The 13169-nt window shown below is 45.8% G+C and overlaps 1 protein-coding gene across 1 annotated transcript in view; it reads right to left on the reverse strand.

Moving 5' to 3' along the window:
• Nucleotides 1-3098: 3098 nt before the first annotated feature.
• Nucleotides 3099-13169, reverse strand: part of SART3 (spliceosome associated factor 3, U4/U6 recycling protein) — a 484862-nt gene continuing 474791 nt past the window's right edge. Inside the window, exon 19 of the mRNA XM_085635725.1 lies at nucleotides 3099-4076. Within this exon, the coding sequence (XP_085491851.1) occupies nucleotides 3896-4076 (181 nt within the window). The 3' untranslated portion in view covers nucleotides 3099-3895. The remainder of the gene's footprint in view (nucleotides 4077-13169) is intronic.

Genomic DNA, 13169 nt, shown 5'->3' on the forward strand with positions numbered 1-13169 from the left:
AAAGAAGATATTTTGAGAAATGCCCTTTACTTCATATGCTATTATGGGTACCCACAAATTCAGAAATGTGCAAATAATCACTGATTCCAAACTCCATATCTTGTGCCCATTTTGAAAATGCATAGGTTTCATTGATACCTATTTTTCACTCTTTATAATTTATCATATGAATGTCACAATATCCAGTATACAATGAAAAACCTGTGCAAAGTGTAGCTTGGTTATTGGCTGTGGGTACCTTGAGTTCTTGGAAAAACCACAAACACTATATATACCCTCAACCAGAAGGGTTTAGCAGAAGTAATAGTATACTGCTTTGTTAAATTGGCCATCATGATGAGAAGTTACTAAATTTTCAAAATTTCTTTTTATTTCAACAGCTAGTTTGTTTGGGAAAACCTTGAGGTGTCTACACAAATGGCCCCTTGTTGAATTCAGAATTTTGTCTACTTTTCAGAAATCTATAGCTCTCCAGGATTATGATGGACTTCACAGCGGTTTCCAGCACAAACTGGAAAAAGGTTGAAAGCACAAAAATTAGGAAAAATGGGCTACCTCTTCGAAAAATGCCAAAACTGTGGTAAAAAGATAGGTTTTCTGATTCAGCTCTACATGTTCCTGAAAGCTGGGAAAATGTAGAGCTTCAAAAAGATAGGTTTTCTGATTCAGCTCTACATGTTCCTGAAAGCTGGGAAAATGTAGAGCTTCAACATAGCAAATCATTTATTGATGCCATTTAGAATCCCCAGGATGTTGGATAAAAAGGACGCAAATTTAGAGTGGATAGCTTATGTGGAAAAAAATGTTGTGAAGGCCAAGCACAAATTATCCCAAATAGCCCAAAAAAAGGCTTAGCACTGCGGGGGAAAAGGCCTGGCAGCGAAAGGGTTAAAACATTCAACTGCTAAATCCGCCTTGTCACCAAGGTGGCGAGTGCAGTCTAAGGGCATGTCCATAAGGGATGACACAGTGAAAGTAATGTCTCTGCCCGTTGTCAGTCATATCCAATCCGCATCGGATAGTAAACTTTGCTGCATCTTTCCTGTCAGCAATAGCTTGGGACATCAGTGAAGGCTACATTGAAGGGGAGTAAGGTTCTGAAAGGGACACCCCGGGTGGAAGCCCCTCTGTCAAGACAATGGTCTTGACCTCAACCGTGAGCAGCTGAAGGTCCACGGCCTCAGCCGTCCTCTGGATCACGATCGCAACAGAAGCCCCTTCCTTCATAGCCACTGTGGGAGGAGAAGGCCAGTGTCTGGTGAGGTGTCCAGAACACCTGCATCAGCCAAGACATCATACCAGGTGCTGTTGGCCATGTACTCTGCTACGAGGTTGGAATAGCCCTAAGTATCCTCAGATGCCCTTCTTTCGTGTTCCTCAGAGGGCCCTTCAGGGAAACAGGGCTCCATCTCCAATTCAGGCAATGTGGGCCTGGTTGACGCCGGTCCAGGTCAGTATCGGGAGTCTGAAATCACTATTGGTTTGAGGCAACTGGAACGGGCTCTGGAGGAGGCCGCAAAGCTGTGGCTGGAGTCAATACGGATCCAGAGCAAGGGGACTGCTCAAAAATTTGCAAACCCAGTCTGAAGCCTGGTGAATATTATAAGGTAAGGAATCTGCAGCTAGAAGTCTCAATCAGATGGAATAAAAGTAAAACAAGCTCATTGGCTCCTTTAACTTTCACTTTAGATGTAATGATGTCAGGGTGTACTTCTAGTTAATAGTCATTATAGAAAAAAAAAGAAAACTCAGGCTACTCGGGAAGCTTCTCCCGAGCAGCCAGGGCTACAATAAATCTTTTTAAAGTCCCTTGGTGCAAAACACCAGAGGATCATTTATACCCATCCCCAGTGTCGGCCACTAGGCGACAGACGCACTGGGGATAGAATGTGGGTGTCAGCCACAGGTGAGGGTGTCAGTGCGGGGGTCGACACTAGAACCTAAGGGGTTAAACACACACAAGGAACCCAATATCCACACACCAATTTACCTGACAAATGCATCTCTTACCAGCAGACAAGAAAACCTAGGTCTGACAAAAAGTGCATTGGTTTACCCCAACGTTCAGGTACAGTAGGTCTGGTGGCCGATCTCACCATATCTAGTGCTACCTCTTCAACAGATGCAAAAGGACTATCCCTAATTCAGAAGATTTATAAAGCCTCACCTTTTCATGCCAGCCACCATCAGTTATAAGAACGTTTGGCATCGTTAGAAGCTCAAGTTCAGCCTCTCCACCCAACTCTCTGAACTCTTACCCACCAAAGTCTTTGTAAACTAGTTATTTTACGGTGTGCATCTCCAGCCACTGTGGATCACTGTCAGATAGTTGACTGCTTCCCCACTACCAGCTCCAGCAATCTGTACCATATTGTTACTCACCACTCCCTTTTAAGTCTTAGTACACCCCTAAAGCTCTCTAAGGCCACCAAAGAGTGGTTAGCAATGCTTTATAAAAAAAACTCAAATAAAATCAACAAAAACAAATGTAATTACCTCAGAAGGGTAATACAAACAATTGTTTTCCAATTCTCTGTATGCTGAGTTAAGTGCTCACTGGTATCTTACTATCCTAAAGTCCTTTTTGAATAATATTTAGGCACGTAAATCATAGGCTGTCACTTTGTATGCGTCGCTTTTAATGTTTAACAATACAATAAATAATGCATTTTTAATCTAGGTACTCAACATCTCCTTTGTAATGTACTCATAATGAGAAATTTTGCAAAGTCTGAACAGTTACAGAAGCAATCAATGTGGCAACTTCACGTTCAACAGATACACATTGATTTTAGTGTTCCTACACCAGCCATGCTTCAGAATTGGCTCCCTCCTAATCAAACCAAGTCATGTGCTTTGAAAGCGATATAGTTGTAACATTAAGAGCCATTTAACAAAGCAAATGAGTATCTGGGGAATTCATCTTGTGATCTGCGCTGAAAGACTGCAGCACCTAAAATTCACTTTTTAATAACTGTTTTCCTTTCATTTCTAAGAAACATTTAAGAGTTAGGGCAGAAAACTAATCAAGAAGGAAAATTCCTATCCTTTGCATAGCCGATCAGAGTCGGTCTAGATTAATATACAACAAAACGGTATAGAGGAACTGTTTTAATAAAAAACAAAAACATTTTATCTGCACTTTACATTGTACATGGAACAAAAATAACATAAAATCACCCATTACCCCCATGTAAGAAGGTATATAACCAGGTTAACAGAAAGAATGATCTACAACAAACAATCTGGGAATAAAGCATATCTATTGCTTCCAGTTTTTGGCTGCAGGAAACCTTTAAATAATGTGCCAAAAACGTATTTACCAATGCACAATATAAAAAATAAAAAAATTTTCATTGAAACATCCATTTCATATACTGCACACAACTACTTCCTACTCACCCAGATATAAAGTAGGCCATTGTGGTGACAGTACAAATAGATGCTAACTTGAATTTAAAAGGAAAAAAAATATCATGGTTACAGATGGGGTGGGTAGAAAGTACTGTGGAATACCTCAAAAGTGTAGAGAAGTCATGTATGCCACCAGCTGATGTGTTTAAATGGATGGAACTGTATAAACATTTTATGGGTTTTATGCCTCAGTTTTTTTTTTAGAATCTTAAAATGTAAGGTGTCTAAGCAATAAAGGAAGTACATGCAGTCCCTACCCTCAATATGAGAGATCAACTGCAGCAATTTCAATCTTTCAATCACACAAGGCATTTTAAAAAACATATTTGCACAGTCCCCTTCCTCTAAAATACAGATGATAATCACAATTTTCAACAGTTTCTTTAAAACTGGTTTACAACATTTTTCCTTTATATTGCTGGAAAAAATCCAAAATGACTTCCACAGAGGTGCGTTCATGTTTTCCAGAAACAATACAACTTTACTTTTTGAGGAGCATTCTGGCAAAGTCTGCATTTGACATCTTTTTTGGCTCTTCTGCAGGTGGAGAAGAGGTTGTTGACTCTTCCTGTATTGTTCCATTCTCTGCTTTTACAGCTGGCATGGTCTGTCGATGCAGTGCTCGAGGCATCATTGCGAGCTGGGTTCTTCCCCGTCCTCGCCTGAAATAAATTGACAGACATGTGAGGTAAAATTTATTAAATCACTGCCAAAATGTTCATGTATTCTTTATATAATTTAAACCATTACCTGCAGGATTCTACAGCCTATGAAAATGTGGATTTTGTTTGCGCATTTCCCATTGAAAGTTAGAATACAGGACAAAAGGAGTTTCACTGTGTTAAGATTAAAATGCATTCTAATTTCTTTATAAAAGAAAAGAGGCATGCAATATAGAAAGGATGATTTCTATATTGTGAGATAGGTTGCTAGCTTTCAACAGTACTTAGGTATTTGCTGGAGAAAGAATTTTGTGTCATCTTGAAATTTGCCAAAATTAAATGCGAATGCTTCAAACTAAACACAGATGACAAAAAAGAGATTCTGGCTGTGGGTGGTGGTGGGAACTATACAGCCCTGCCTTCTAGTCTCCTGAAATGGAGCCATGCCTTTCACCAGTGGAGGTAATAGAAGCTTGAGTGCTATATTTGAAGAACTCCTGGCTTTAGGATCCCAGATCTTGACAGCGGAATCAGTCCGCTTCTTTCAATTCAAGCTTTCGGAAAGAGCTTTCCTTACTAGCAGCAGGCCATACTTCTGTATTCACTGCTTTAGTAGGATACAGGCTCGAGAGTTACAGTGTTGGCATACCACCTTTTCTCTTTAGTAGTGTAAAGTAGTAAAGTAGTGGTTTGAAATCCATGGCAAGTAGGGAATATACACTATCTTAATACATTTTTGAAAAAGTGCCTTTTTCATGTCATTAATTTCAATGATTGAGAAGGTCACATGCCATGTTAGAATGGTAAATTAAAATGTATTAAAACTACATGGTGGGCAACAAACCGAACAAATAATTGAAGTGAGCAGTCTGGTAGCATTTTGCAGTTATCAATCTCACGCAAGAAAAAAAAATACTTTAAATAAAAGTTTCCCATAAAATATTTTAAACGGAGTGTGAAGGAGAGGGAGCAGGGGAGGACAGAGGAGTCCTAAGCAATAAAGAAAAAATAGAAGCCCTCTGACATAGCAGTGAAAGGCTACAACTCATCCATTCCGAACACTGAAACCTAAATGGTAATGGGCAAGATAAACACAAGAATAGGAAGGAAATCCATTGAATCAAGAGCAGACAACTAAGCTACGAAACAAAGAAATCCTATTACGAGCAAGGGGCTACAAAAAGCCAACGTTATGCATTGGAAACAATGGGTCTGACAACACAGAGTAATTGCTACCTCGAGGCAACATCTAAAAAGGGATTTGATATTTTTAAGACTTTTTGGAATGGGTTCAGAAGTCTAAATACCCGTTTGGTTTGACGCACGGGGATGATACAGGACTTACTTGACTTCCCTGGAAAACAACTAATACCATATTTCTCAGAACAACAAAAGTACATATTTAAACCCACTCTTATAGGTCATTAAATGCAAGTCGCTTTCACTAATATGCTGTGAGGCCAGAGCCTTTTCCTTTAAATATTCTTGGTTGGGTTTAGCCCAATGTAGTGCATTTCATGCAATATTCAATCTGCCACGACACTCCTCACAAGCGCATCTGTGACTTGACTTGATCTGACGAACAGATCTCCTTTTTGAAAATGTATCAAGGTTTTAGAACACCCAATATTGGTAGCTTGACGTCCTTGGTTTGGGTAGAGAGCACTGTAAGATATATAACAGATATTAATCCATTGGCCAAGTCCACAGAAAGAACCATGGTATCTCTAAAGGTCAAAGCGCTTTGAACAGCTTTTAATCAGTTTAAACAGAGAGTAAATCAAAAGGCCAAAGAGATGTCCTTTTTAACAAGATCAGCTTTATTTTGCAAAGCATAGCCACTTCAATATACAATCTATATATAAATGTATATTCAATAAATGAAACCCAATCTCAAACTTTTTCAATTTACATTAAAAAAAGAGATTCATTTGGCTAAAATGTAGGTTGCTGGATTAAGGGGAGTTTGCGCCTTCCTAGAAGATGGTTAGCCTAGTGGCCAGGCTATGTCAATGTATAAAGTGAACGTTAACCCACATTGCCTGCATTTGCCACTTTAAGTCAGTCTACCTAGGATACAGCTATATCCATGATTTTTCACAATGTATTGTATTGCATTGAAATTACATTTATAGAGTGCTTACTACCACTGATGAGGCGATTTCCACAATGGGCGTCTTTATCTGCAGCCACGCTATGGATTTAATCCTGAAAGGGTAGGTCCCTCAATTGTTGGTCAAGTTTATTAAATGTATACAATAGGTTGAAAAAGAATTGTTATAAGATTGCCGAGTAAAGATAGATTTATAATTCATGTTGATTTATGTGCTCCTTTGATGTTTGTTGATGTTTATCATGTATTATTACGTGCCAAAGTGCAGTATGTTTTTTACTGTGATTAGTATGTTTTGTTTTAGCCACTGTTTGCAGCAGCGGAGAATATACTGTTGACAAGCTGTCTCAGATGTTTCTCAATTTCTCTATTCTTGTGTGTTAATGTACGAGTTACTTACCTTCGGTAACAATGTATCTGGTAGAGACGATTCTAGCAGGAGATTCCTTCACGTAGAATTATCCCCAGGCGTGAGACTGGATTCGGAAACTTTTTGCTACAGCATCCCTGCGCGCCGGGGGCGAGGCGACATCACGCGACTCCGCCCAGGCGTCATCCACGTACGTGACGTCAGCGAGATCACATAAGACCAGCCCGGCGCGCCCACGTCAGTTTTCTTCAGAGAACTTTTCCGCACCACAACGCGGAACTACCAGATAAAAAAACTGTAGAAGCATGGGAACAGTGTACGAAGAGCAGAGAAATTGGAAAGAAACGGTGACTAACAACACCACCAGGGTGGTGCCAACACCGCAGAACCCAAGGGCAGGGAAAGAAGAAAGAAGAACAATCAGAAACCTGCACAGTCACCCTGCCAGCACATAGACAACCTCCCATCCCTGTGCGCCGGAGGCAAGAACAGGCGTAAAAGTCATGGCACATGTAGGAAGCCCACCCTCCCCATCCTGAGCAAGGAATGGGACCAGTCCCAAAACAGACAGGGACAACAAACCTCCAAGCCACCCGAACCTAGAGGGCAACCACCCACAAGAGACAAGGGCAAGACAAAGCCAGATGACCCTTAATCAGAGGATAGCAATGGAAGGAGGGCAGGGAGGACAGGGATAGAAAGCAATCCCCCCGAAACCTGGAGCAGCCAGAGCAGCAGGGCACCGGAGCACTGGAACCCCATCCTCCAAGGACCAAGGAGGAATGAACCGCCCCCGACAGAGTCACCCGCACAAACAAGGAAGGCACTCACAGGAGACACAGCCCCCCCACCGGGAGGCGAGTACCGGAGGCCAACCCAAGGGTCCTCGCAGAATAGGGGAGGCAGGGTGGGCCGTGAAGGAATCTGCGGCTGGAATCGTCTCTACCAGATACATCGTTACCGAAGGTAAGTAACTCGTACATCTGATAGAGACTACTAGCCGCAGATTCCTTCACGTAGAATAGATACCCTAGCAATACCCTCTGGGGAGGAGGGTCTGCGAAAGGACCCCACCAGCCAATGCAGAAAAGAGGGCCCCACAGGGGACCAGAGCTGTGGACCAGGTATAACCTCGCCCCTGCCAGGCCAAGGGAACCCCCACAAGCAGAACCCCACCGAACCCAAGGGGATGTAGGAGGGAAAGAAGGCTGAAGAGGAACCAAGGGCAAGGACTGAGAGGCCGAAGTACCCCACTCCCCTCACAAGGCAACGTAGCTTCCGCCCAATGCCAAGACAGGAAAGCGGAAGAAGAAGAAGCAGCCACCTAGAGGACCCAAGGAATCTAGGGAAAAGAAGGCGAACCCGCTCCAGATGGAAAGTAGCCTGCCAGCCAGAACAGAGCCGGCAGTCAAAGCCAGAAGCAAGAAAAACAGCTCGAGGCCCCAGGAAGGCCGAGTAGGTGACGCCTAGCAAGGGAGAACACAGGATCATCCCAGACCTCAGGACAGGAGCACGGAGAGGAGGAGATGCCCAGGCCACCACTACGAGTGGCCGCGCACACGACCTCAGGAAGAAAAAGCAGCCTACCTAAACACCATGGAGAACAGGCACCGGAAGGCGACCAGAACCCTCTAGCACAGCGCAAGCCATATGACAGCTACCACTACCCCACATAGGGTACGTTAAGTCCCAAGATATGGGAACCCTCATTGGAAGAACTTCTGCCGCAGAGGAAAAAACAAAAGAGCCACGGGGAAAGAAACACCCCCGCTGAAGGCTTGACAAGCAGCCCAAACAAAGCAGAAGACCCAATCTTAGAGGCAAGTCTGCGCAAAAACTCCTGCAGAACCACACACAATCAAGACAAGGGCCGTCCAGCAGCCAACAATGCCAAAGTCCCAAGGAAGGACGTAAACGGCTAGAAAACACACTGCACAGCAAGAACTGCCGGTCTAAGAAGGCCCAGAATCAACCCAACTCAGAAGTCACTGTGGAGGGGACGGAGGAGGACGGAGCCCTGTCAAGAGCCTTTGGATGGCGGTGTCGGCCGGGTCATGGAACAACAGGCTGCCATCAAACGGAAGGTCGATGAGTCGCTCCCGAATATTCTCAGTGAATACTCCGTTCCAAAGCCAAGCATGGCGACGGAGAGCGACTGAGGAAGCCATGGCCCGGCCCAGCACCTCCGAGATGTCCAGAGCGGAGCGGAGAATAAACGTTGCAAGCTCCCGGCCATCCAATGCATGATGCCCTAAGTCCACCAGGCCAGATTCCTGGGACGCTGCAGATCCCAGAGACTCCGCCGAATCCCACAAACAGGAGGAGGCAGTAGCCAGCACACACAAGGTGTTAAGGGCCCGCAGGACCATGCTGGTCTAGGCGAACATGTTGCGTCCCCAAGAGTCCAGCCAGCGGGCCTCTCAGGACGGCAGAGTCAACAGCGGTGGAAGGGAGGGAGAAGCAGTCCGCAAAAGGGGGCTGGCGGCTGAGGGGTGAAGGGAAGGACACGCCGGGTCACGTGGCGCCGGGAGGTGCCGGTGTAGAAGATGCTGAGGCACCGGGTCCCCTGAGGCAGGACGCTTCCAAGCCCCCGTCAGGAAACAAAGGAGCGAACCTTCAAAGGGAAGTAAGATTTCCCTCCCACCAGAGCCCTGGTGGAGGACCTCCAATAGATGATCCGCCGGAAATTGAGCCACCAGATCACCCATGCGCAGGATGCCCACAGCCGTGGACACCGCGTGAGCGAAGGACTCACCCGCTTCCGTAGGGCCCCGCGGTGGAGAAATCAGCTCCTCAGGGGCGACGGCTGCAAACTAAGGCGGCCGTCCCTGAGGCCAAGCAGGGCAGGCAAGGGCCAGACCTGGAAGTCAGAAGGAGCCGAAGAATGAGGGACCTGTCGCTCTTCTGACAAACACCTCTGCCCCAGGAAGGGCGGGGAGCTGCCCTTCGACGCCAGTGAAAAAGACACCACACGGCGACCAGTCTCCGGGGAGGACGACACCAATATGCATGCCTCCAGAGAAGAAGGAGCGTCCGAAGACGAATCCGCGGTATGACCCCTGCGCGGAGCCGTAGAATCCGCTGCTTGAGGTAGGACGTCGGCACCAGCCGGCGTCGCCGGACAAGGGGCCTCCAAGTCACCCCGCACCGGGGACCGGAGTGGAGACCGGAGTAGAGTTGGAACCGCACCGGCCCCGGAGTGACGCCGACCCGACCCCCGCCGAGGCAGCCACCTGCGCGGGGGAACGAGACGGGCCTGGGGTGTGGCACGAAGCCCTCTGACAGCCGCGGCCCAGAATGAGGCGAAGATCGCTCGGCAACCCATGCGGTGGCGCCAGGGACGATTCAACCTCCGACTCGCCCTCCGACGAGGCAGCCAACTGTGGGGAGGGACGAGTTTTTGAAGGTAGGCTGCTATGTCAGTGAGATGCAGTCTGAAGGATGTATAGGCCAATGCCGACTGCTGCAAATGTAATAGGTAGCACAGTATGTTCTGTATGGAAGCATCAAGAGGGTTGATGTGATTGTTATTGCAATAGATCCATTTAGCTGTGTAGCAGGCCCTTGTGGTAGGCTTTCTGGCCTCTCTAATACACAGTCTTGTGGAAGGTTGAGATAACCAAACTCTATGACTTCAGGAGCCAGATCGCGAGGTTCAGTTGTTTGGGATCTGGGTGTTTGATTTCTCCATGGCTCTGTGTGAGGAGACTGGGAGTTAAATGTAATTTTTGGTGTGGTACCAGAGAGAGTTCCAACAGGGGTGTGAACCAGGGTTGACGACCCCCGTGTTGGAGCCACTAATATTAGCATGAGTGATGTTTGCCCGAGTTTCCGAACCACTGATGGAATGAGTGGGAGAGGTGGAAAAGAGTAGGCAAATATCCGTGACCAGTTTATCCATAGAGCATTGCCTTTGGACAACGGGTGTGGATACCTGGAGGCGAAGCTTTGGCATTTTGCATTTTCGGGTGTTGCGTACAGGTCTATGTGAGGGAATCCCCAGGTTTGGAAGTATTGATGGAGGACTTGAGGGTGAATTTCACACTCGTGTATTTTATAGCTTTGCCTGCTGAGGAGATCCGCAATCTGATTGTTGACTCCTGGGAGATGTTCTGCTAGGAGATAAATGTTGTGGTGAATTGCCCACCTCCAGATGTCTTGGCGTAAGTGGGACAGTTGAAGAGAGTGTGTGTCCCCCTGCATCTGTATGTAATACATAGCTGTCATGTTGTCTGTTCGGACTAGTACAGCTTTGACAGGTGATCTTGAAAAGCTTTGAGCGCTAGAAAGATTGCCATGAGCTCTAAATGATTGATGTGAAGCAACCTTTGCTGTAGGCTCCACAGCCCTTGCACTGTGTGCTATTGAAGATGAGCTCCCCAGCCAGTAAGCGATGCATCCGCTGTTAACACTGTCTGTGGAATCGGGTCTATGAACGGCAGTCCTTAGACAGGTTTTGTGTGTTCCACCACTGCAAAGAGCGATGAGTACGGCCGCTTACCAACACTAGATTGGTTAATAGACCGTGTGACTGCTTCCATTGACTGGCTAAGCATTCTTGAAGTGGACACATGTGTAACCTGGCGTGGGAAACGATCATGATGTAGGATGCCATCATTCCCAGCAGTTGCATAAACACTCGAACCGGAAGTGACTGAGTGGTTTGAAGTGTGAGGACGAGCCTCTGAATATTTCGAACTCTTGCTGCATTGGGACACGCTAGAACCCTTTGAGTATCTAGAGTGGCTCCTAGGTAATCCTGAATTTTGTTTGGCTTAAGATGTTATTTTAACACATTGACTGAAAACCCTAGCTTGTGAAGCAGCTGAATGGTTACTGAAGTGTGCTTGCGACATTGCTGATATGTGCTGGCTTTGATGAGCCAGTCCAGATAGGGAAAGACATGTATGCTTTGTCTTCTGAGATGCGCAGCTACTACCGTCAGACATTTTGTGAAGACTCTGGGGGCAGTGGTAACTCTGAATGGGAGCACCTTGAATTGGTAGTGTTGACCTGCTACCACAAACGTAAGAAATTTGCGGTGAGCCGGATGGATTGGAATATGAAAGTAGGCGTCCTTTAAATCTAGAGTAGAAAGAAAGTCGCCCTTTTGCAAAAGAGGCAGTACCTGTTGCTGTGTTACCATGTGGAAGTAGTCTGACTGTATATATAGATTGAATTCTCCGAGATCCAATACGGGTCTGAGAGAGCCGTCCTTTTTTGGAATTAGGTCCTGCTGAGTCTTTTTAGACTGTGTGGCCTACTGTGTCTGTCGTTGGTGTCTGGTCCTGGTCAGGGTCGCGCTGGGACGCCCCGTTGCTGGGGCAGCCATGCGCGTTACAAATTGAACTAATAATAATAATAAAGGAGTACACGCCTGACCCTTGATGTTGCGGTGGTACGGGCTCTATGGCTTGTTTTAGTAGCAGTGATTGTACTTCTTGTTTGAGAAGGTCTAGGTGATCCGGTGAAAGTCTGTGCGACTTTGGGGGAATGTTTGGAGGAGTTTTGATGAACTCCAGGCAGTAACCAGAATGGATAATTTGTAGAACCTACTTGTCTGTTGTTATCGATGGCCACTTTGGTAGAAATTGTGACAGTCATCCCCCCACAGGTGTTAATTGATCGGAGGGGGGGGGGGGGGGGGGGGGGGGACTATGGGCAAGTCACTGCTCTGTATTGGATGGTGAGGTACGTATATTGGAACCTCTACCTCTGCCCTTGTCGTTGTTTCCTCTGTAATTGCCTCGAAAGAAACTCTTGGAACCGGAGAGTTGGTTATTGTCGGAGGAAGTATTTTTGGACCCTGCGCGATAAAAGGAGCGACGAAAGGAACCATGGCCTTGTGGAGACTGAAGGGTTCCTATGGATTTAGCCACTTCGGTATCCTTCTTCATCTTATCAAGTGAAGTGTCTACCACCGGCCCAAAAAGGTGTTTTTTGTCAAAGGGTGTGTTTAATATTGAAGTTTGAAACTCTGGTTTAAACCCTGATATGCCCAGCCAGGCGTGTCTTCTTAAAAGAACACTGATGTTAAACGCTCTGGCGGATGTATCAGCAGCATCTAGGAAACATCTAATTTGGTTATTAGAAATTAACTGTCCCTCACATACCAGGTATTGTGCTTTTGATTTGTGTTCTTGAGGTAGAAATTGGATGAGTTGTTCCATTTCATGCCAGAGTGCGCAGTCATACCGTGCTAGCAACGCTTGCATATTACAAATGCGCCAGAAGCTAGCTGCCTGAGTTTAGACTCTTTATCTGGAGGTGGTGCGACTCCAGTACTCTGGGAGTTTGCCCTTTTACGTGCATTAGAAACTACTAATTAATCTAATGGTAGTTGACCCTTTATGTAGGCTGGATCCAATAGGGCAGGCTTGCATTTTTTTATCAACCCTAGGGGTAAGGATACGTGCTCCAACATGATCCTTAAAAATGTCGTCCACATATCTGGTCATACCTTTCAACATGGGCAAAATGTGTGTAGACTTTTGTGTGTTGTGTAGTGTCTTGAAAAGGAAGTCCTCTTCAAGGGATTCTCTACCTAATGGAACCCCATGGTAAGTAGTAGCCCTACTTAATAAATCAAGAAATCCTACACTGTCATCTG

Source organism: Triturus cristatus, chromosome 11 (genome assembly GCF_964204655.1).
Source record: "Triturus cristatus chromosome 11, aTriCri1.1, whole genome shotgun sequence".
Classification (NCBI taxonomy): Eukaryota; Metazoa; Chordata; class Amphibia; order Caudata; family Salamandridae; genus Triturus; species Triturus cristatus.